At 46.9% G+C, this 24,792-nt stretch overlaps 1 protein-coding gene across 2 annotated transcripts in view; it reads left to right on the forward strand.

Annotated features, from left to right (window-relative positions):
• The first annotated feature begins 6,061 nt into the window (after positions 1-6,061).
• WIZ (WIZ zinc finger) overlaps positions 6,062-24,792 on the forward strand; it is a 44,608-nt gene continuing 25,877 nt past the window's right edge. For both annotated transcript variants that reach the window (XM_036753632.1, XM_036753637.1), the window contains exons 1-2: positions 6,062-6,137; positions 9,104-9,377. In XM_036753632.1, the coding sequence (XP_036609527.1) occupies positions 9,161-9,377 (217 nt within the window). In that variant the 5' untranslated portion in view covers positions 6,062-6,137; positions 9,104-9,160. The remainder of the gene's footprint in view (positions 6,138-9,103; positions 9,378-24,792) is intronic.

Raw genomic sequence — 24,792 nt, forward strand, 5'->3', positions numbered from 1 at the left:
GCTAAGGAAAGCCTTGGAGGCAGAGGAAGACTGTGTGGCTGGTTCACCTGTGCAGCCCTGAACAAGGCTTTTAACCTTTCAGGACCTCAGTTCCTCCACCAGAAAAATGGGGAGAAGGCTATTACTTCAAGAAAAAGGTTTTCTTTTATGAACCGGGAGGGGGAGGGGCAGAATGGCCCATGTTAGATTGAATTATTTTGGGTTTTTGGGGTAACAGAAGCCCTGACTGAACCAGTTGCATTTCTTTGTTTTTTCCCTGCATTATCAATCAATCAATAATCAATAGGCAAATATATATGTGTATATATGTGTATGTGTGTATATATGTGTGTGTGCATGTGTGTGTATACATATATATGTATATACATATATATATTATATATATGTTAAGTGATTATTCTGTGCCAGTCACTGTGTTAAGCAACTAGGGAAGCAAAGGAAGGCAAAAACAGTCCCTGCTATGGTGGGGAGGGAGGGGAGAAAAAAAAATTTACATAATTTTGTTGCATATTTGAAAGGAATAGCAAGTTGTGCATAGTAGATTTGCAGTTTCATGTATAATTGTCTTTTTCATTGTACTATGTTACAGAAATGCTTGTTTTATTCCATAAATTAAAAAAAAAACAGTCCCTGCCCTCAAGTTGCTTGCAGCCTAAGGGGTTGACGATAGGTAAATATCTAGGTATAAATAAAAAAAGAGGGAAGGTAACCTTAGAGGGGAGTCTCTAGGCTCGGGAGATTAGGAAAAGCCAAATGATGATGGATAAGCTGAGTTTTGAAGGAAGCTAGAGACTCTAAAAAGCAGGGGTGGGGTGGGAGATCTTTCCAGGCAAGGGAAACAGCCAGTACAAAGACAGAGAGGTGGGAAATGGAGGGCCAGCTTTATACAAAGAACAGCATTAGGCCTGTGTGACTGGATCACAGAGTATATGGAGGATATTAAAATATAAGAAGACTGGGAAAATCAAAAAGGCCTGGATAGTAAAGACCTTTAAATGCCAAACAAAGGATTTCTACTTGATCCTGGACGTACACTTGGAGTTTAGTGAGCAGAGGGAGAGGTGCCATAGTCAGCCCTGTGCTTTGGGAGCCCACCAAGATACATGAGCAGCATGAATTTATGAAGTGCCGACTCTGGGGATACAGAGCTAACAATGAAAACGGAGCCTGTGCTCCCAGAGCTTCCAATCTCCTGCTACAGGGCAGATAAAACACATACACTGATAAATAAATACAGAATCTACACAAATGATTTAAGGAGGAAGAAACCTGATAGCTGGGGGTGGGGGTGGACCTGGAAAGATTCTGAAGAATATCTGACAGGCTCCAAGATGGAAATGAAGAGGGAGGGTCTTCCAGGCATGGGAGACCAGTTGTGTAGTGCCAGGGAAATGGGAGTGCCGCCTATGAAGAAGAGTGGGTAGGCCAGCTCACCTGGAACATGGAGGGCATGAAGGGGAATAATATGAAATAAGACCAGAAAGGTAGATGGGATTTAAAATGGAGGGATTTAAAGCCAGGCTTTATCGCAGAGGTAAGATTGGAGATTTTTAGTAGGGGAATAACATGGTCAGATCTGTGTTTTAGGAATATCAAATTGCTATCTACATAGAGGATGGACTGGAGACAGTAAAAGACTGAAGGTTGGAAGACAAATTAGCCAAATGTTAAAGTAGTCCAAGCAAGAGGAGATGGGAGCCTAAATTAAGGTAAAAGCTCTGTGAGTGTAGAGAAAGGGTATATCTGGCTAGGTAGCAAGGTGCTACCTCAGAAGGCTGGTCCTGGATTCAGGACAGGTTCAAATCTGGCACAGACATTTACTAGGTGTTTGACCCTGGGCAAGTCACTTGACCTCAACCTCAATTTACTCATCTGTAAAATGAGGAGAATACCAGCACCTACCTTTCAGGGTTGTTGTGAGTTTGAGATAATATTTGTAAAGTGCTTTGCAAACCTTGAAGTGCTATGTAAATGCCACTGTTGTTATTATCACGCAACAGATATTGTGGAGGTATTAGCCAATCCTGTTAAACTGCTTGTACCTAGCAGATAAGGAGAAAGGAGTCAAATATGTGCCATGGTTGTGAATCTTGGTGAAAGGAAGGATAGTGCTGTCTACAATAGAAACAGAAAGGGTTTTTGGGGGGAAAGATGTTGAGTTAGTGAAGCCTATGGGACATAATACAGGACTGCAGTTCTGGACAGAGATTAAGGCTGGAATGTATAGATTTGGGGATCTAGAGCCTCAGGGGACAAGTTAGCATGGGAAAGGAGAATGATCCAGCAAAGGAGACTGAGGAGCTAACATAAAAGAAGAGAACCAACTTCTCAGGATCTCTGGCTTCCTTAAAGAATTAGCTTGAACGCTACCAGTAAAGAGGTTACTAGCGCCTCATCCAGTATCTACTTTGGACCTATCACATGTAGCTTTCTCCCCCAATAGAATATAAGTTCCTTGAGGGCAGGGACTGTTTTTCTTTCTACTTGTATTTGTATCCCCAGTACTTACTTAGCACGGCGCCTAGAGAATTATATTGTGCATCATTGAATAAGGGGTGATCAAAAGGTTCCACAGTTTCAGACAGGTCCAGTAGGAGGAGGCCTGAGAAAAGGCAACTAGATTTAGCAGTTAACAGATCATTGTTAACTTTGGAGCTGGCTCTTTACATTGAGTGGTAGTCAGAAGTCAGAGGGCAAAGCGTTGTGGATTGAGTGGGAGGTGAGGAAATAGAAAAAAAAAAAAAAAGAGTATGATTCTTCTCAGGATTTTGGCCGTACAAAGGAGGAGAGATTTAGGATGAGAGTCTGAGGGGAGAGCAAGAACAGATCAAGGTTTAAAGACTGGGAGGCACGTAGTAGAGATGAGGGAAGTGGGATCAAGAGAACCAAGTAAGTGGGTTGGCCTTGGCAAGCAGAAGGGTCGCTTCTTGTGTCCTTAGGGACAAAGGGGACTCCTGCAAAGGAAGGGGAATGGGAGATGATAGAAGAGTTTTGAAGTGTGGAGTAGGGGAGAAGAGGGAGCTTGGTCAAAGAGAGCCTCTATTTTCTCCATGAAGGAGAAAGAGAGGTCTGCTGAGAGAAAGAGACACGGAAAGAGGCTTGGGAAGGGAAAGAAGGTTTGGAAACTGTGACAGCCAATCAGAGAGAAGCCCAAAGATGTAGGAGTCCAAGTGAAATTTCAATTTGAATGGCCTAACTCTGTAGTGAAAGTAGTTGACCCAGCTGTGTGACCTTTTCCAGTAGCAATCAGGAGCACTGAAGAGAAAGGAGAAGGTAGAAGGTAGAGGTAGCTGAGAGTTGGGCTTTAACAAAAACAAAGAAGCAAGAGATTCAGGAGCAGAAGACAGCGTCTGGTTAACATGTCAACGATGAGGTCAAAAATGTGACGAGAAGGAATGGGAGAACATGGAGGGACTGGAAATCACAATAAAGAATGAATTAAGAGTAAATTAGAGAGGTGGGAGGATTGGGTATAGTGATCACGGAGAGGACCATGGGGTCATAGTTACGGAGCTGACTGGAGCCTCTGAGGCCAGTTTCAAAGTTTAGGACCATGGAAGTTAGCTCAATTAGGGGCGATAGTGAGATCAAGGGTTTTCTTGATCACACTCTTACAGGTGAATGCTGAGGATTAAAAGCAGGGGTCTATATAGTAGCTATTGAATAAAAGTTTTTTGAATTAAATGCCCTCAAGAATCTGGGGTAGAAGATGGTACAGTAGAAGAACTGTGCCTTGGAGTCAGAAGACCTAGGTTTGACTCCTTGCTCTGTTACTTACTAATTGTGTGTACTTGAGCAAATTCTTCCCTAGGCTTGAGTTTCCCCATTGGTAAAACAAGGGACTTGGACTAAATAATCTCTTAAGGTCCCTTCTAGCTCTGAATTCTAAAATATGCCTTCTTCATCTGGGTGCCACAAAGGACCCAGCTCATGAGAAAGGAGATGGGCTGAGAGATAGGCCTCGGTACCACAGCTAGATTAGAATAGTTTAGAGTCTAAACCAGGGGTGGGGAACCTTTGGCCTTGAGGCCACATGTGGTCTTTTAGGTCCTTGGGTGCAGCCTTTTGACTGAGTCTAAGTTTTACAGAACAAACCCTTTTATTAAGGGGATTTGTTCTGTGAAGTTTGGATTCAAAGAGCTGAACTTGAGGGCCTAGAGGGCTACATGTGGCCTTGAGATTGTTCCCCCTCCCCTCCAATCCAGTTTAGACATTATAAACTGGGACCCATCTTGGGGCTGAGCAAATTTTCTTTTTATTTGAATTCCTAATGACATTCCCCTGGTGAAAATTTTTAGAATCATAGAATCTCAAAGATGGAAGACATCTCAGAGGTCATTGATTTCTTCTTTGGCCTAAGCAATAATTCATCTACCACCTATCTGGTGAATGGTCATTTAATCTTTTCTCGAAGATCTCTATCAGTCAAGACTTTTGGGAGGGTGGGGTGGGGATGGGTGGGGATGGGCGGGTCCAAAAGACTTTGGGGCAGCTCTAATTGTTAGAAAGGCTTTTCTTCCAGAGAGGCAGCACTTGGTGGATAAAGAGGGACAACCTAGGAGTTAAGAAGACTTGAGTGATTCACAACGGGCATTGGCTGTGTGACCCTAGGCAAGTCCCTAAATGGCTTGGTGAAGACCATACATTCCAAAACAGATGCAGCTCTTCGTTGGGAGAGTTTGCTATGCCAATGAAATCACACACACAAAATGTTCAAAAATTAAACTTAAATCTGCCCCTCTGCAATTTCCTCCTGCGCTCCCCTTCCCCCAATGATCCCAGTGATGTGTTCTGGGACCAAGCAGAACGAGTCCAGTAAGTCTTCCTTGTGAAACAGGTGTTCAGTCCTTCAGATCTCTCCAGGTTAAACAGCCCCCGTTCTTCAGTGTTCCTGGTATGACTCTAGGTACTGGTGGAATGGAACTCTAGTTCTAGGATCCCAGAACTCTGAGAACCTAATCTTGGTTCTCTCGCTTGGTCGTATAACTACTTTTCAGCGTCCTTTCCTAGGTGGTCCCATTAGAATGTAAGCACCTGGAGGGCTGGAAATACCTTTTTGCCCGCATTTGTGCCCGCAGCCTTTTGCACCGCACCAGACACATAGTAAGCGTGGAATATAAGTGACGGTAGGCTTCGGTTCAGTCAGATACACTTAGGATCTCTCCCCACCCTCATCTCTAAATTAGGGATCCCCAGGTCCTCCTTGACTTCTTCCATGGGCTCCCTACCGTGTAGTGACCGGAACTCATTACAAGAGTCCAGAAGTGGTTTTGAGCCAGGCAGAGTGAGGCAAAAGCAGCTCCCTGGATGGGGGCCCGATGTCTTTTGTTTGCCATGTGCCACGGATAATTTCCTAAAGGGGGTAAACTGAGGCACAGGAGGATGGAGGTCCCGTCTGACTCTCCCTCCCCCGCTCCTCCCCCTCCCCCCTTCTGCTGTCATTGTAACAGGCACCATATCTTTGGCTTTGGGAAAAAACAGTTGTGGGGGGGGGCAGAGAGGAGCAGGTACCCCTTTTTAAAACCCCGGGGAAAACACAGACAGGGACGGGGTTGGTCCAGGAGGCTGGGTCTGGATCTGGAGCTCAAGAACTTGGCTTTGAATCCCGGCTTGGCCACTTACTTGCTTCATGACCTTGGGTTAGTCACTTGCCTTCATCTGGGTTGCACTTTTCTCTTTCTAAAATGAGAGGGTTGGATGATTTCTTAAGGTCCCTTCCAGGGCTAGGAGCACTCCTAAAGGACTGCGGCCCCTTTAAGTTGGTAGATATCCTAGCCACTCCGAACATGGCGTCGTGCTACCTGCCACACCCCTTCCCTCCCCCCTCCCCACCCTAAAGGGAAGCCGCGGAGGCTGGGGAGGGGGGAGTTGGGGGAAAGTGACCCCGACCTCCCCAACATGGCGTCACGACGGGGCTGTCGCGCTGAGGTCACGGCGGCGCGCCGGGGGGCGGAGCGGCCGGGCCGCGGGGCGGGAGGGGGCCGGGGGAGAGATTTAAAGGGACAATGTCCCCGGCGCGGCGGCGGAGGCCGCGGGACCGGGACAGGCGGAGGCAGCAGCGGCAGCGGCAACGGCAGCGGCGGCCGCGTTGAACGGAGCCCGGAGCGCCCCGGGCCGGCCGGCAGCGCCGCCCTGCGGTGAGTCTTGCCCCGGGACCCCCGCCCGCCTGGTCCGACCCGGCCCGGCCCAGGGAGCCCCGGACGCTGCGGGCGGGGCGGGGCGGAGCCGCCGGGGGAGGGAGAGGCCCCGGCCCGGTCCCGGCCCCGACCCTGCGCCGGCCCCCCCCCCCTCCCCTCCCCTGCCCGGCACGGCCGGGACCCCCGGGGGCCAAGGGGCGGGGGGCTCGAGGGCCCGGGGGCGGGGCCTAGCCGGGGGCGGGGCTGGGGGGCGGGGTCCGGGCAGGTGGGGAGAGGGGCGAGCCGGGGCAGGGGGCTGTGGGAGCCCCCGGGCAGGTGTCCCTGGGAGGCGGGGCCGCTTCCCCCTGGGCTGGGGACTGGGGACTGGGCCGGCCTGGGGGCTGGGGTGGGCCCGGTCCTGAATCCACTCTCCCCTGGGGCAGGGAGCCCGGGAGGCCTGGAGCCCCCGGGAGACGCGGGCCTGGGTCTCCGGACCCCTCCCCCATCCCTGCCTCTTTCCCTTTCCATCTCTCTTCTTTCCTTTCCCTTCCCCCTTCTTTCCCTTCTTTTCTCCCTTCTCTTCCTTTCTTGCTTCGCTTCCTTCCCTTCCCCCTCCCTCCCCTTCCCCTTCCTTCGACCCCCTTCCTTTCCATCCTTCCTTCCCTATCTTTCCTCTCCTTCCTTTCCTCCCCCTTTCTTTCCTTCCTTCTTTCCCTATCTTCTCTCCCCTTTCCATCCCTCCCTTTTCTTTTCTTCCTTCCCTCTCTATCTTCCCTCTCCCTTCCTTTCCTTCCCTCCCTCCCTAACTTCCCTCCTCTTTCCTTCCTTCTCTCCTATCTCCCCTCCCCCTTCCTTTCCTTCCCTCACTCCCTAACTTCCCTCTCTCTTCCTTTTCTCCCCCTTCCTTTCCTTCCCTCCCTCCCTAACTTCCTTCTCTCTTCCTTTTCTCCCCCTTCCTTTCCTTCCCTCCCTCCCTAAATTCTCTCTCTCTTCCTTCTCTCCCCCTTCCTTTCCATCCCTCTCCTTTCTTTTCTTCCTTCCCTCCCCCTTCCTTTCCTTCCCTCCCTTTTCTTTACTTCCTTCCCTATATTTTTTTCCCTTTCCTTTCTTCTCTCCCCATCTTCCCTCCTTCTTCCTTCTCTCCCCTTTCTTTCCTTTCTTCTCTCCCTATCTTCTCTCCCCTTCCTTCCCTCCCCACTCTTTCCTTCTTTCCCTCCCTGTCTTTCCTCCCCCTTCCTTCTCTCCCCCTTTCTTTCCTTCCTTCCCTCCCTATCCTCCTTTCCTTTCTTCTTTCCCCGTTCTTGCTGTGTCTTCCCTCCCATCTTTTTTTCCTCCCCCTTCCTTTCCTTCCTTCCCTTCCCTTCCCTCTCTGTTTTCCTTCCCCTTTTATTCTTTCCTTCCCTCCCTTTCCCTCCCCTTTCTTTTCTCTTCCTTTCCTTCCCTACCTCCCCATCTTTCCTTTCCCCTTTCCTCCTTATCCTCCCCCCTTTCCTATCTTCCTTTCCCCCTTCCTTTCCTGTTTTCCCTCACCCTTCTTTTCCTCCTTCCTTTCCTTCCATTCCCCTTTCCTTCCCTCACTATCTTCCCTCCCCTTTCCTTCATATTTTCCCTTCCCTCTCCTCTATCTTTCCCCTCCCTCTCTCCCTTCTTCCCTTTCCTTCATCCCTTCTTTCCTTTTCTATTCCTTTTTTCTTCCTTTCCTCTCATTTTCCTTCTCCCTTGTCTCCTCTTTTCTTCTCTTTCCCTCCTTCTTTTCCTCTTTGTACCTTCTCTTTCCCCTCTCACTCATTCTGTAGACTTAGGATACTGAAGAGATGGTTACAGGTGCCAACCTAGCATAGCCCAACAGTCATCAGGTCCTATGAGGCTGAAGACTCAGCCCCACCACCCTACCTCCCCATTCCCAGGGCTACCAGGCATCATCACCCAAGGAGCCAGAGTCCCTGAAAGTCTTGGCCCTGCCAATTCCAGAAATGACAGTGGCTTCCCAGTACCAACTGTGCCCAGAGACTTGGAGCCTACTCTCTAGCTAATTGTTGCCCTGCTATTCAGAGAAGAAAACTTGCTTGTCCCCAGCATGGGGCAGGAGACTATGTATCTTAACTCTGTGGCATCTCCATGGGGTACCATTTTCTGTCTCTTCTGACCCTTTGCTTTTGGGCCAGGATCAATTGAAAGCCAAGTCCCTTATTGCCTGGCTCTTTTTTTTCTGACAGTTTTCAGGGAATGAGGACCTGGGTCTGCTTTAGGCCAGGTTGGGATGGCTCAACTGGGGGTGCTCAGCTTTCCTTAGGTAATACCCAGGGATATGCCAGGCCTCTGGGCCTGTGGGCTCTAACCCCAAACTAGGGAATGGAGGCTCCCTGAACCAACAGGCTGGGAGGAGTGGGGTAGTTCTGCTAGCCTTGCCCCGGGAGTGCTTGGTAATCTATACTGCTTTGCCTGTCCCCTACTCTCTTACCCAAAAACTATCCCTCCGTCCTCCATATCCCTCCCTGGCCTCAGTCAGTGGGCCCCATTCCTCTCTCTTCCCAACCTGTCTCTTGAGACAGTGCCTCATTCCTGTCCTTCACTTTCTGCTGTTACCTTGAAGGTATTTATAGGAAACTGGCTCAGATCCCCCCACCCCCACCCCCAGCTAACTCTTTGTTTCTGGACCAGTGAGGCCTCCTGCTCCTCTCATCCTTCTTCTGGGGCCTCCCTGAGTCTGACCTCTAATCTGCTTAACCACCGGCATGACTTTTGGGGTGGGGGTACTAACGTATGTCAAGGAAGAGTAGATGGCTAAAGACTAGGGACACAGGAAAAGCAGAGGTGGGGAGAGAAACCGGGAGTCCTAAGGGTTTCTTGCTTCCCTTTGGCCAGGAACTTTTTAATCTTTCCTTTCTGCTTCATGATCTTTCTGTGTTCTGTGATTCTGCTTTGCGGGTCTCTGGGAGCCACCTCCTTCTCTCCTTTCCTAAGTGTTCTCCATTCTCCCCTGCCAGATTCCTGGTGAGCTGGATGCCTGTTACAATGTCTTGCTGAGCCTCCGGAGCCCAGGGATGGAAGGCCCCCCTGGGGGGGGCACAGCCCCACCACCTAGGCCTGCTGCCCCTGAGATACCGCCTAGCCTGGTCCTGAGATCAGAAAGTGAAGAAGATGTGGAAGCTGAAGATGGTGAGGAGGGTAGCCCTGTGGCAGCCCTGTATCCAGCCAGGCCCCCTGGTCCCAGAAGCATGGAAGGCCTCAGGGATCCCCAGGATAATGATGGTGTCGCTGGTAAGGGGGTCTAGGGGTACAGTAACCAGGAGAGCATGGCATGCCTCCAGCTGGGAGGGGAAGGGAGAGGGGAGGATGGCACCTTGTTAGGCAAAAATGGCTTTGGTTCCACAGGGATACAAGTTAGAGCAGGAACAAAAACCTAGTTCTGCTTATTGGCCTGCTCAGAAAGAGTGGCCTGGCCGAATTCTTGCTCCCCAAATCTGGGGGTGAGGGTGGTAAGTGAGAGTTGGTCTATCTCCTACCTCCCATGGGAGTCCTCCTGATCATGACTAGTGATGGCTCATGTGACCTTTAACCTGCCTTATTTCTATCTATGGTCCGTGGGTCTTTGTTCTCTCCCTAGGGCTTCTTGCCTCTCTGTGGATCTCTAAGCACATGGCGTAGATACCTAGGGGTTGCTCCCCTTCTTTCCATCCTCCTTTTCAAAAAGACTGACTGCTAGCTACACAGTGGGAAACCGGGGACCAGAGAAGGGAAGGGCTATTGCTAAGGCAAATGAGAGCCAGGTGTCTGGACTCAGCTGGGTCAAGGTTCCTGGGGCTAAACTGGGCCTAGGCAAGGTCTGGTGCGTCTTCTTTCCTCACTGAATGGAGGGGCAAAGGGGCCAGGTCTGCTGAACTTGTAGCCTCTCATGGCTGGATGGCTGGATGTGTCCCCTTGCTAATGCTTCAGTTTACTTAGCAGGAGGGAGACCAACATTGACTGACTCCTTCAATTTGGGAAGACTCAGTGAGAAATGCAGCAGTCCCTTCCATAGGAAGTGAGGATGCTGGGGTCCTGTCTTCTGCCCCTCACCCCCTCTCTGTCTGATGGATTTCACAGAACTCTTCTTCCTGACCTCCCTTGGGAATTTTGGGATAGGGGTACCTCTACCCTTGTTGAACCCACTACAGCTCAGAGAAAGTGAATGCCATTTACACAGAGGCATCCAAGCTCAGGCATCCCTGGCAGGATTGGGGGTGGGGGACAGGAGAGCTTAAATCCTCTGTCCCCAGCAGGGTTTTCTACTCTGCTGTTCTCTACCTAGTCACTCTTTGGTGAGCTCACCCTAAGAACTCCTGCCTGTAGCCCTGTCTTGGTCTTTGACTGGCACCCCAATCCCCCTGTACCACTGGTGGTGTGTGAGTGTGTCTTTGTCTCCATAGTTTGGCTCTAAACTACCTTTCTGGTCTCATGTCCTACTGCTTCTGTCCTTCATGCATTCAAATGACCTGGACTACTTTCTGTCTCCCCCTCTCCTGCCTTCTCCCACCTCCTGGGCCATTGCTCTTCCTATCCTCTGTGACTGAGCTTTTGCCTCCTTGGGAATTCCTCAGTCATATACCCCTACTGTGACTTTTGTTCAGTCAGTTCAGCACCCTTTTTATGTATCCGCTCTGTGGGAGACCCTACTTTCAAAGGGCTTATAATCTGATGGGAGGGAAAGCCATGCCCAGGGTGTGCTGTTAAATATTTAACAACTGACTCTGGGCAGGAAAGGGAGGGGGAACACATAGTTTTAAATTTAATCTACATCGTTAACATTTTCTCCACTTTCTTAAGTCTAGATGATCAACAAAACAATAAATCAAGCCCTGATTTGCTGATTTATGAGGTATAAATGCTCACGCTGAAAATTTAATAATTGGCAAAAGCTGGTTTTAGCTGGCTCCAGCACACCCCTAGACATGCACACATGTAACTATGACACCAAGGGAGATGGACAAAAGGGTAGAGAGGAGTGATCTGAGCAAAGAGGAGGGACGGGTCTTTGGTGGGGGGAGAGGAAGAGGAGGGGATGAGGAGGACTTGGGTGGGTTTTGAAAGGAGGTGATTGGAGTTCAGTGATTCAGAGATTCAGTGATTGGAATCAGGGGATTGGGGAGGGATGTTGCAAGCACAGGCACAGGGATGAAATGAAAGGATGGAGAACTTGTGCCCAAAGGGCCTGGGGACCATCCCATGCAAGAATCAGTGAAAAGAGATGGATGTGTTTTTGTGTAATAAAGAGAACATGAAAAGGGCAGGGTTTGGGGATAGCTGAAGACCTGTCCAGTGGGGAGTGATTAGGCTCAGTCCACTTGGCCTCAGAAGACAGAGTTGGCTGGGGGCAATGGCAGACAGTCACTGAAAGGTAGATTTGTGTTTGATGTGAGGAGAAAGCCCTAAGGATGAGTGGATTATCTTAAAAGCTAGTCAGTTTCCCACTGGAGGTCCCTAAGCAGGGGCTGACTTGTCAGGGATGTTACAGAGGGGAATGCCCTCTGAAGTCTCACCAAGCTCTGAGATTCTGAGTCATTCCCTTTTTCCTGGAGTATAGAATACATGATGGGGAGTAGCATGAGATAAAAGTTTGGACCAGTTAAATGGCACCAGATTGAGGAGGGCCTTGAATTCAAGGACCAATTTAATTCAATAAATGTTCTATTAAAGCATCTCCTCTATCCACAGTATTGCCCTGTTACAGCTAGACAAGAGCTAAAGCTTAGAAAAGACAGTATCCATTCCCTTAGGGAGTTTTCAGTCCAGTCTGGGGCAAGGCACTAGCATAGAAAGCAAGCATCTACAATATTACATGATAGGTGTGTTAGAAGGTCCAAACAAAAGGCCATGGGAGGTCCTGGGGGACAGGCTATGCTCAAGGGATGGGTAACTAGGATCAGAGGTTTCTGCTTTCTTTGATAGGCAGTGGGAAGCCACTGGTTTCTGAGAAGAGTGGTACCCTGTAGAAGATTTCTTTTGGTGATTTCTAAGTACTTGTCTCTTAAGAAAGAGGACTGGGCTCCCTGGGTCATGTGGTTGGAACTTGTTGCCGGTGGGTTGGAAACTGAAGAATTGACAAGGGAGGGTCCTTACCTAGGAATCAGTCCTGCCGAGCAGCAGAGAAAAACAGAGCTCTGAGAGTTGATCAACAGCAGTGATCCCTCCGTCTTTTCATATCTTCTCAAAAGATTTACAATCTCCTAAAACTCTCTGGTGCTTGTCTTTGCTCTGATGTTCTTGGTAGCCCATGGTGGAGGGAGGAGGGGCTTCGTGGTGACCTGGGTTCAGGATGGGGAATGGGGACCTGGAGCAGTGACGGAGCATAACTAGGGGCCTGAGAGGGAATCCGGCACCTTGGTTCCTGATTCCCTTGGCCAATCTCATCCCCAGGGTCAGTGACTGAGTGGCATCAGCCAGCAGAGTTTTCTTCCCTTCAGGTGGGGCCAGAACTGTGGGCCTCTATAGCTCAGGCAACCTAGCCCAGTTCAGCACTAGGGAGGGGGTAGTCAGTGGACCCACAAGAATGGCTCTTATATGGCTAGCTTCCCAGAGCTCCCTCTTTTCCTGATACCTTTCCACCCCCCCCCCTACCCTGCCCCTTACACACACACACACACACCCGATTACTGCCTTTCCTGGCCCCGCTTTTGGCCAGCACCTGCCCCGCCAGTCTTGTGGGGTCTATAAATAGGCCCTAGTCCGGGGAAGATTCCATGTTGCCAGCTGCCCTAGGTGCATCAGCCTCAGAAAGCTTTCTATCTGAACACCACAGCTCAGCCCAGATACTGAGGCATTCTCTCCCTTCTGCACCAGATTCTGGGGAATCTACTTTGTCTGGCCTGACAGCCTCTCTGTGCTTCATGCATATACTTCTGTTACTTCAACACACCTTGCCTGCATGGATGCTCCACTTTAAATGATTGTCTTCAGTAGCTATGATCTTGTGAGCCCCTGACTTCCCAACAGGCCAGACTCCATCTGAGTGACAGGAGGCAATGGAACTAGGCTTCTCTCACCTAGCCTTGTTTACCTCTCCAGAGTCACAGAAGGGCAGATCAAGGGGAAGGGCCTTTAGAACACCGAATGTCAGAGCTGGGAGGGCCCTCAGAACACTGAATGTCAGAGCTCGAGAGCCCTCAGAACACAGAAGGCCAGAGCTGGGAGGGCCCTTAGAACAAGGAATGTAGGGAACTGGAAGGATCTTAGAACACAGAATGTCAGAGCTCGAAGGGACCTTAGAACAAGGAATGTCAACTGGAGGGGCTCTTAGAACATGAAATGTCAGAGCTGAGAGGGCTCTTAGAACATGGAATGTAGACAGGGAATTTCAGAGCTGTCAGGCACCTTAGTACACAGAATGTCAGAGTTAAGAGAACCCTTAAAAGGGACTATCAGAGGAGGATGCTTAGAACATGGAATATTAAAGCCGAGAGATTCCTTAGAACATGGAATATAGGAGCTGGACAGGCTTTAGAACATGGAATATAGGAAATGGAAAGGTCTTAGAATGCAAATCTGGGGTGGATTATAGAACATACAATATCACAGCTGGGAGGACCCTTAGAATGAAAAGTGCCCTTAGAATATGAAATGTCACAGTTGAAAGGGCCCTTAGGATACAGAATGTCAGAGCTGGGAGGGACCATAGAACATGAAATGTCAGATCTGAGAAGGTCTTAGAATGCAGAATATCAGCCCTGGGATGGACTTTAGGACACAAACTGTCACAGCTGGGAGGGCCCTTAGAATATGGAATGTCGGAGCTGAGAGAGTCTTTAGAACTTGAAATGTCAGAGATGGGAGAACCCGTAGAACACAGAATGTAAGCGCTGAAAAACACTGAATGTCAGAGCTGAGAGGGTCCTAAGAGCATGGAATGTAGGAGCTAGAAAGGCCTTAGAACATAGAATGTCAGAGCTGATAGAGCCCTTAGAGTGTTAAATGTCAGAGCTGGGGATGGTGCTTAAAAACATGGGAGGTCAGAGCTGGGAGAGTCAGCTGGGAAGACCCTTGGAAAACAGGATGTCAGAGATGGGAGGACCCTTAGAACATTTAATATCAGCTAGGAGAGTCTTTAGAACATGGATTGTAGGAGCTAGAAAGGCTGAGTTCTGAAAAAGTTAAGTGAGCCATGTGGCATACTTGGCTCAGTAAAAAGAATCTAGGACTTGGAGTCCCAGGATATGTGTGGCTTTAAATGTCAGGCTTTAAGTATTCTTTTTTTCACAATCCACATGAGTTTGGGCAAGTCCCTTAATTTCTCTCATCTTGGTTTCCTCCTTGCTAAAAGGAGGATGGGCCTGAGGTCTGGGGGGGGAGGGGGGGATTAGCCTGGATTACCTGTAAGGTCCCTTCCGGCTCTGAATCCAGGATTTTATAATCCTGTGATTCCTAGTCTTGTGTTCTTTCAGCCCCCACCCTGAGGGTCTTTTCAGAACAGAGACCAAGTGGGCTCTGTGTCCCTAAAAGGCTCCTGGAAAGTGGGGATTAGCCCCTCCTACAGAGACCCTTATTCCTGGAAGCTGTAGCTGGTGGTAGCCATTGAATCCCTCAAGCTGTGCCCATTGTGGTCTGATAACCTGATGTCACAGTCAGAGTCCTATCAAGATGTGTCTTTGGATGCAGGTCTCTGCTGGTGACCTTAACCTTATTTTTGAGGCCCCTGCCAGAAATAGGGGGATTGCTAGAGTGAGAGGCTGTGGGCCGCTGTGGTATGCATAGGAGGAAGGCACCTGCTTGCTCAAGCTGAGAAAGTGATGGAGGGGAAGGGTAGAGCATAGTTACTGATACAGTGACTACTATGTGCCAGGCACTGTGCTAAATGCTTTTTTTAAAACAAATATTATCTCATTTGAGAAGCTAGGCTTAGACATCTTGACTTCATTCTTTGTCCTGTCTCATTGTGTTAGGGTAAGGAGACTGGGTGAAGGAGAATTCCCTGTCTGACCTAGATTTGGACTCATATCAGAGTAGGCATCTAGGACTTGTGGTCCTAGAAGGTGTAGGCTTTACTTGTTGGGTTTCAAGAAACAAGGAAGGTTCCAGGGTCTTAGGGGAGGGTTCAGGTGACCAAGACTTTGTCTTGCGGAACCTTGGGTTCCATTTCCAGCACTGTTTTTGACTTGGTGTCTGACCATAAACAGTGTTCTTTGAAATTCTCAAAGGACAGGTGGTAGATTTTGGAGGCATATGTGGAGTTAGTGTTTTATGGAATGATCCAGTGGAAAGAGTCCTGAGCTGTGAGTTAGGAAGCCTGAAATCATTATTAGGTCATTGAGATGTTGAATAAATCAATTTGTTTCCCTGGACCTCAGTTTCTCTATCTGAAATATTGGGAAAGGATGCTTGCTTTCATTGTGAAGGGGAAAATAGGATGTGAAAATGATTCTTGCATGTGTATGGTCCTGGTGGCCCCAGGACAATCCCAAGGCTGACACTTCAGTCAGCCTGAAGATTCCTGCTCCTTTCCCCTGGTACCTATTGGCTCTTAGCAAGCCTGGCTGCACTGGTGCCCTAGTTCCCAACCATGCCAGAGGAAGGCAGAGATCACAGGCCCTTTACTTTTGTTGTGGGACAGGGGGTCACGGTACTTTGCCTGGGATGATCCCTGACACCACTCCTCCTAACATGTATACTGTATACTGTAGAGGTTTGGTGGTATGTTCATGGCCATGAGTTCTGTCAGTGCAGTCAGCACTGGTCACTTGCTTGGGAGCTGCTTATGTCTCTTTGGCCCTTTAAGGCATTTTTCTCACAACAGTCCTATGATGGGAGAAAGTGCAAGCATGACCCTGGACAAGTCACTAAACATCTCTATGCCTGAGTTTCCTCATCTGCAAAATGAAGGGGTTGGGTTCTATGTCCTCCAGGGCTCCTTCCAGCTCTAAACCTATGATCCTTTAAATTAAAGATGAGACAACTTGCCCCACCCCCCATCCCCCCAGTCAAGGTTTCAAAAGGCACAGTGTGCTCATGGGCGAGCCGTATTGTCGGATGGACATGTCTCTGATGACTCTGATGTGCTGCTACCCGCTGGACTCCAGGTGAGACAGTTGGCTAGGTGAGGACAGGGAGTTAAACTGGGAAGATAGATTGGTGCTGGGTAATGAAGGTTGGAATGCCATACTCAAATCCTATCTTCTGCAAGTGGTTTTTCCCAGTCTCTCCCACTCCCAGGGCCATGTCCACTGGGTGTATCTTCTGTGGAACCTACACAGTTATTTATATGTTGTCTTTTCCATTAGAATATAAGTTCCTAGAGGGCAAGGACTGGGTTTTTGCCTTACTTTGTATCCCTTGTGCTTAGCCAGTCCCTGACACACATAGGCAATTAATAAATGCCTGTTGAGTGACTGATCAAGGACTTGAAAGTCAACATAATCCTGTAGAAAGAGCCCTGAACTGAGAGGCAGAAGGTTCTGCCAACAACCAGCTGAGGAGTCTTGAATAGTCCCAATAAACATGTACCAGGCTCCTACTTTTGGGCAAGGCATTGGGCTCGATGCAAAACAAAAGACCCCATTCATGAGGGCAAGCCATTTTCCCCTCTGAGCCTCAGTTCCCTCATCTGTAAAGTGATGGAACTGGACTAGAGCATCATAGAACTGGAATCTGGCATCATTGGACCTGGATTCAAATCCCTGCTCTGCTGATTATTTCAGTACCCATGTGACCTTGAGTAATCACTCAGTGGCTCACCATTTATTAGGCCCCTACCATATTCCAGGGACTGGGGATACAGTCTCCACTCTTCAAGATGCTTTCATTCCAACTGGGGAGACAGCAAGTCCCTATATAAGTACAGACAGAAAAGAGGATAACTATGAGGCCCTAGCCACTTCCCTTGGGAGGGAGGCCACTAGCACTGGGGGCAAGTCACTTACCTTCCCTGTTTCCCAGTTTCAGGAGGGAAAAACAGAAGATGGAAGAGGTAGCAGTATCCTGGAAAGATTGCTGGCCTTGGAGTTTGGAGAGCTGGGTTTGAGTCTTGGCTCTGATATTCATCAGCTGTGTGACCTTGGGCAAAATCTTATCTCTCTAGGCTTCAGTTTCCCCACCTATAAAACAGGGAGAATTCTTGTACTACCTTGGTAAATCTTAAATGACTGTAGGAATGTGCGTTGCTGCTGCAGCTGCCATTGTTCTGCCATTTTTCCTGGTCTCTGGGCCCCTGCCAGTCCAAGTTTCCACCGGCAACATGTATGTCCAGGAACTCCTTCCAGCTCTGGTCCTATGACTAGAGCACTTCCCCAAGGCATCAGGGAGTAGAGGTCATTTCCCAGCATGCTCTGAGGGTCCCAGGCATTTCTGTGGCCCTCTAAGGGAGTAGGAATGAGGTGGTTTGGAGCCCTAGGCTGATTCTCCTTCAAAAACAAACCCATCTTCCCTTCTCCCCTCTAGTGGAGCAGCTTTGGACTAGAGATGACAGATTACGATGTTAACACGCCAGCCTATTTCATGGTTTCATGATAGAGAGTCCTTGCTGTCTAGAAGAGAACTCCTATTTTGACAATCCTTTAAGGCTTGCAAAGTTACTTCCTTACCACAGCCGTATGGTGGCCAAGGCAGGACAAATATTAATATCCCCATTTTATAGATGAGGAAACTAAGACTCAGAGGAGTTAAATGATTTTTCTAAAGTGTTACAGTTAAAAGGTGGGAGTCTGATAGGTGGAGCTGCGCCTTGAACTCACAAAGCACATTCCTGGTAGTCCAAGCCCAAAACCAATTAGGAAGCTGCAAAAAAAAAAAAATGTCATTCTGAAGTCTGATGGGGATAGTTATTATTGACTGGGAGATCATGAAAGATTTCCTGGACAAGGAGGCATCTGAGTTGGGTTGGTTTTTTTTTTAATCAATTTCTGTTGATATCTTTTGTATTTATTTCACCTACCCATTGTATACCTCCACCTCCCAGAGAGCAGTCACTTATAACAAAGAATAAAAAAGAGGAAAAAAAATCAGTTTAACAAAACTGCGCAACATATTGAAAAACATTTGAAATTCTATGCAGTGTTTCACACTCACAGTATCCCCCACCCCCACCTTTGTAAAGAAGCAGGGGAAGGCATCTTCACACACCTCCTCTTTTGGGCCAAGTTTGCTTAATACAATTTCACACCATGGTTTTGATTGTTTTGTGGTTCTTTCCATTCACATTGCTGTAGTTATTGAATATATATTGTTCCACATTCATTTTCTCTACTTCGTATCAGTTCATATAAATCTTCCCCTTCTTTTCTGTATTCATCATATACATAAGTAATATTCCATTACACTCATGTACCACCATTTGTTTAGCTGTTCTCTAACCAAGGGGCATCTCCTTTGTTTCCAGTTCTTTTCTATCACAAAAAAAAATGCTGCTACAGATATTTTAGTGTATATGAGGCCCTTAGGTTTTAAAGGCTAGCTAAAACTTGAGCCAGTAGATACGGGTTGGGAGCACACTCCAGGGATAGTAAGCCGTCTCACCGGCTAACATCTATGGATGGAGGGAGAGGATTGTGACTTGTTCTCTCACACTGCCAATCTTGGGAATGGCTGGAGGCAGGGATACTCACTGCAGTGCTCCTGGGCAGAAACTGGCAAGGGCAGAGGGAGGTACAGTGGTGGGGAGGAGAGAGCACTGAATGGAGAGTTGGAGCACATGGCCTCGAATTCTGGATCTGCTATTTACTATTTGTGTGACCTTCGTCAAATGGCTTAACCACTGTGATCCAGTTTCCTCATCTCTAAAACCAGGAAGTTGAAGTCCATAATATCTAAGGTCCTTTCCATCTCTAATTCTCTGGTGCTATGCCTGGCCTTTGTTGGGGCAGGGGTGAGCTGTGTGGAGGCCCAGGGCAGAGAAATGCTTTCCTTCTCCATCTAGGTGTTCATTCTCCTTTCAAGAGGACACCACAAACACCCATTGGTGTTATCATCCAAGTCACCACCCAACAACCACAATGTTTCTAGTTCACTGCCAAGACAAGCTTCCACACTGATTGTACCTTAACTTCTCCCTTGAGTGGGTTTCTATCAGGACCAGTCTAGGCAGCAGTGCCCAAGGCTACCTCTCAAACACCTCCTTCCATGCTGTCACTTTCTTCTCTCCTTCCTTCTCCCTCTCTCCCCTCAGTAGCATCTTAGAATCTTAGAGCCAGGAGGGGCCTCAGGGGTCGTCTAGTGGTCATCACTCATCTCCAGGTTGCTCATTTTTCTGGGAAAGCTCATGGGTTCCCCAGGGTAACGGATAGAAGCCCAGACAGGGCTCTTTCCTGAGCCCGTTCCCCTTAATGCTGGCTTTTCCTTCTTGCTGACAAAGTGGCCTTTCCGCCCTTCTCTGTCTTTCCTCCTGAGGCCGTATGGGCAAGCTTCCCTGCTTTGGCTGCACTCTGGCTGTCCTACTGTCATTGCTCGATAATACCTTAATCCCTTAACTCTCAAGTGCTCTCAAATCCTCATTGTCTCCTTTGATCCTCAGACTAGTCCCATGAAGCAGACAAGGCAAGCAGGGAATATTACTTCTGTTTTACAGATGAAGAAACTGAGGCTCAGAGAGAAGAAATGACTTATAGCATCCTAAGCTGTTGAAGCTGGATGGGACAAGAGACTCTATACAGGCCGACCCCTTGTTTTTGCAGATGAGGAAACTGACTTCATACTTCATAGAGGGGAACTGACTTGCCTAAAGCCACATAGCCAGTTTAGTGGAAGCACTGGGCCTTGAACCCTCGAACCCAGATTTCTCTCTTATGTCTTTCCCTATAACTTTGCTGCTTCATATCCCTCCATTCCCTGGGGCGTATGCTTCTTGTGCTTTCTTGCCCACTTGCTCCAACATTGTGCCCACCCCCAGTCTCTCCTTGTCCTTTAGCCATGCCCTTCCTCCTTTCATCTTATCCCCTTAGATCTGGTCACTGAGGTAAAGAAGCCCATTTGCAGCTGCGGGGGCACCAGGCAGGCTGGGGAAGGGAATAGGAATTGCTAGCTCCGGGGGCCTGAGTACTGGGCCACAAGAACATGGCTGGATCCAGCCTCTCCTGTTCAGCTTCCCAAAGCTAGCTTCTTCCCAGTCCAGGACCTTCTCTCCCTGACTCTCCAAGAGGCCTGTCTTCCCGTGGAAAAGGCCCTGGATCTAGAATCAAAAGATCAGAGGCCTTGGTTTCTTTTGAGTATGTGCTCTCCCATTGGATAAGCTATGATACTAGCAAGCAAATCCCTTAGCATCTTTGAGCCTTGATTTCCTCATCTGTAAAATGAGGCAAAGAGTATTGCAGCGATACTATACAGGATTGTGAGTGTGTGGAGTACTCTGAAAATGTTAAAGCATATGCACGAGTTTTTTTTTTAATTTTATTTAATATTTTATTTTTCCCCAGTTACATATAAAAATAATTTTTAACATTTTTTTTAATTTTGAGCTCCAAATTCTTTCCTTCTCTCCTTTTCTCTCCTCCCTCTCATTGAGAAGACAGGCCCTTTGATTTAGGTTATACAGGTGCAATCATGGAAAACATGTTTCCGTATTAGTGATGTTGTGAAGGAAAACACAGCCTAAAAAAAGAAAAAGAAAGTTAAAAAAATATGTTTTGATCTGCATTCAGACTCCATCAGTTCTTTCTCTGGAAACTGATAGCATTTTTCATTGTACATCTTTCAGAATTGTCTTGGATCATTGTATCACTGAGAATAACCAAGCCGTTCCCAGTTGATCATTGTACAGTATTGCTGTTATTATGTTCCCCTGGTTCTGCTCATTTTACTTTGCATCAGCTCATGTAAGTCTCTCCAGGTTTTTCTGAGAACATCCTACTCATCATTTCCCACAGGACAATATTATTCCATCATAATCGCATACCACAATTTATTCAGCCATTATACAATTGATGGCCATCCCCTCAATTTCCAATTCTTTGTCACCACTAAAAGACCTGCTAGAAACATTTTTTGTATAAATAGGTCATTTTCCTTTTCTTTTACTCTCTTTGGGATACAGACCTAGTAGTGGTATTGCTAGGTCAAAGGGTATGCATGGTTTTAAAGTCCTTTGGGCCTAGTTCCAAATTGCTCTACAGAATGGTTGAATCAGTTCACAACTCCAGTGTCTCAATTTTCTCACATGCTCTCCAACATTTGCCATTTTTTGTCTCTGTCATATTAGCCAATTTAATAGGTATGGGGTGGTACCTCAGAATTGTTTTAATTTCCATTTCTCTAATCAATAGTGATTTCAGGCATTTTTTTCATATGACTATAGATAGCTTTGATTTCTTCTGAAAACTACCTGTTCATATACTTTGACCATTTATCAATTGGGGAATGGCTCTTATTTTTATATATTTGACTCGGTTCTTTATATATTTGAGAAATGAGGCCATTATCAGAGAAACTGCTATATTTTTTTTCACAGTTATGATTACTAACTGTATTTTCCTCCCTAATATTTCCCCCCCTCCTTATCCTTCTCTATCTCCTTTCACCTTGTCCATCCTCCAAAGTGTTTTGCCTCCCCAAGTCTACCTCCCCTTCTATCAGTTCCCACCTCCCTTCCCCTCCTACTTTCCTGTAGGGTAAGATAGATTTCTGTACCCAACTATTCCCACTGGTTCACATGCTTTCCACCCAACCGTCTCCCCCATCTTCCCCTCTATTACTAAAGCTCATTCACACCTCTTTTATGTGAGATAATTTAGCCCATTCTACCTCTCCCTTTCCCCTTCTCCTAGTGCATTCCTCATTTCCACTCCTCAATTTTATTTTTTTAGATATCATCCCATCATATTTAACTCACCTATTCACTCTCCTATTAATTTCCCTAATAATGAGAAAGTTCTTAGGAGTTAAAAATATCATCTTCTCAAGTAGGAATGAATATAGGAATGGATCCCTTATGAGTTCTCTTTCCTATTTACCTTTTTATACTTCTCTTGAGTCTTGTTTGGGAAAGTCAGATTTTCTATTCAGCTCTAGGCTTTTCATCAGGAATGCTTGAAAGTCCTCTATTTCATTGAGTGTCCACTTTTCCCCCTGAAGAACTATACTCAGTTTTGCTGGGTTGGTGATTCTTGGTTATAATCCTACCTCCTTTGCCCTCTGGAATATCATATTCCAAGCCTTCTGATCCTTCAATGTGGAAGCTGCTAAATCTTGTGTTATACTGTCTGTGGCTCCATGATAGTTAATTTGCTTCTTTCTGGTTGCTTACAATATTTTCTTCTTGAGCTCTGGAATTTGGCTATAATATTCCTGCAGGTTTTCATTTTGGGATCTCTTTCAGGAGGTGATCAGTGGATTCTTTCAATGTCTATTTTACCCTCTGGTTCTAGAATATCAGGGCAGTTTTTCCTGATAATTTCTTGAAAGATGATGTCTGGGCTCTTTTTTTCAGGTAGTCTAATAATTCTTAAATTATTTCTCCTTGATTTGTTTTCCAGGTCAGTTATTTTCCCAAAGAGATATTTCACATTTTCTTCTACTTTTCCATTATTTTGATTTTGTTTTACTGCTTCTTGATGTCTCATGGAGTCATTAGCTTCCACTTGCCCAATTCTAATTTCTAAGGAATTGTTTTCTTTATTCAGCTTCTGTACCTCCTTTTCCTTTTGGCCAATTCTACTTTTTAAGAAGCTCTTTTCTTCAGTAAATTTTTGTACATCTTTTCCCATGTAGCAAATTCTGCTTTTTAAGGCATTCTTCTCTTCACTGGATTTTTGTGCCTCTTTTACTATTTGGCCTATTCTGTTTTTTAGGGTGTTATTTTTTTCAGTATTTTTTTGTGTGTGTTTCTTTACCAAGGTGTTGACTCTTTTTTTATAATTTTCTTGTATCACTGTGATTTCTTTCCCCAATTTTTCCTCTACTTCTCTTATTTGATTCTTCAACTCCTTTTCAAGCCCTTCCACGAATTCTTTTGGGGCCTGAGAACAATTCATATTTTTCTGGGGGGGGTGTGGTGGGGCTTTGGATGTAGCAGTTTTGACTTTGTTGTCTTCTGAGTTTGTATTTTAGTCTTTCCTTTCACCTTAGTAACTTTTTATGGTCAGGTTCTTTGTTTTTTGCTAATCCTCCCAGCTTATTTCTTGGCTTTTAACTTTATATCAAAGTTGGGCTCTGCTCCCCTAGTGAAGGGAGCATTGTCCCAACCTTCAGGATTTTTTATGCTGCTGTTTTCAGAAATAGTTCTGGAGATCTCTAACTATTTAGTTCTTCCAAGGAAGTATGATCTAAGGAGAGGTATGTTTATTACTCTCCTGGCCTGTGCTCTGAACTGTGAGCAGTCACAAGCACTCTTTTCTGTCCTGTGCCAGGGTCCCTACTCCCCTATGGGCACAAGCTGTGGTGTGCTAGTGTGCTAGTGTTCCTCCTCACCCTGGGACTGTGACCCAGGACTGTGACCCAGATCCATATATAATCAATGCATGAGAGTTTTACACCTGTTACCAGCAAAGGGACCCCTGTAATTTCATTCTGACTGGGTATCTGACCCCCTTAGCTTCTGTGGACTGAGAGCTCTGGAAGCCGCCACAGCTGATTCATTTGTCTCCAAGGCCTGCTGCTGGTTTGCTGGGGCATGGCCTATACTGGCACTGGAGTGTACTCCACTCTCGCCCAAGTATGACATACCCTTCCTGCTGACCTTCTAAGTTGTCTTGGAATGGAAATTTATTTTTACCCCCTCCTTTTGTGGATTCTGCCGCTACAGAATTTGTGTGGGGGCATTATTTAAAGTTGTTTGAAGGGGAATTTGGGAGCATTTAGGGGATTTTCTCCCCTATCTTGGCTCCACCCCCTCCACATGAGTTATTATTGATTATTAAACAAGCTAGTCTTCCCATTCAGCAGCTAGGTGGCACAGTGGACAGAGTGCCAGGCCTGGAGTCAGGAAGACTCATCTTCCTGCATTCAAATCTGGTCTCAGACACTTACTAGCTGTATGATCTTGGGCAACTCACTTAACCCTGTTTGCCTCAGTTTCCTCATCTGTAAAATGAGCTGCAGAAGGAAATGGCAAATCACTCCGGGGTCTTTGCCAAGAAAACCTCAAATGGAGTCACAAAGAGTCAGACACGACTAAAAGAACTGAACAGTAAAACTTCCCACCCTGGCTGGGGCCCCCAAAGGAGCAGTTCTTCTGTGCTCATAGCATCTCAGGCTTTATTCTCTGTCTTTCTTCTCAGTCTGTCCTGAGCCTCCCTTTAACATATTCATTCTTTCTCTCCTTTTTCTTATTATTTACTCTTTCCTATCTCTCCTTTTTCTACTTTAGTTTGCTTTGATCTGTAGTTTGGTTGGACCATGATGCACTTCAGTCTTCTGGCCTCTTACTTAACCCCAAAGTGGATAACCATAGGCAGATAATTTGGGTTTGTTTGTATTTCTGTAGCTGACTTTCTCAGAGAGACAACAAGGTAGATAGTGGGCTGGACTTGAAGTCATGAAGACCTACGTTTAAATCCTGCCTCAGATATTTATTAGTTGTATGACCCTGGGCAAATTAGCCTGTGCCTCTGTGCCTTAGTTTCCTCATCTGTGAAATAGGGATGATGATAATACCTAACTCACATGGTTCTTATGAGAAACAAACCTTTAAGTGTCACTTATCATCATCATCATCTTCTTCATCATCATCATTGTCATTACAATCATCATCTTCTACATTGTATGATGAATGATCTAAGGGAAA

Source organism: Trichosurus vulpecula, chromosome 1 (genome assembly GCF_011100635.1).
Source record: "Trichosurus vulpecula isolate mTriVul1 chromosome 1, mTriVul1.pri, whole genome shotgun sequence".
Taxonomy (NCBI): domain Eukaryota; kingdom Metazoa; phylum Chordata; class Mammalia; order Diprotodontia; family Phalangeridae; genus Trichosurus; species Trichosurus vulpecula.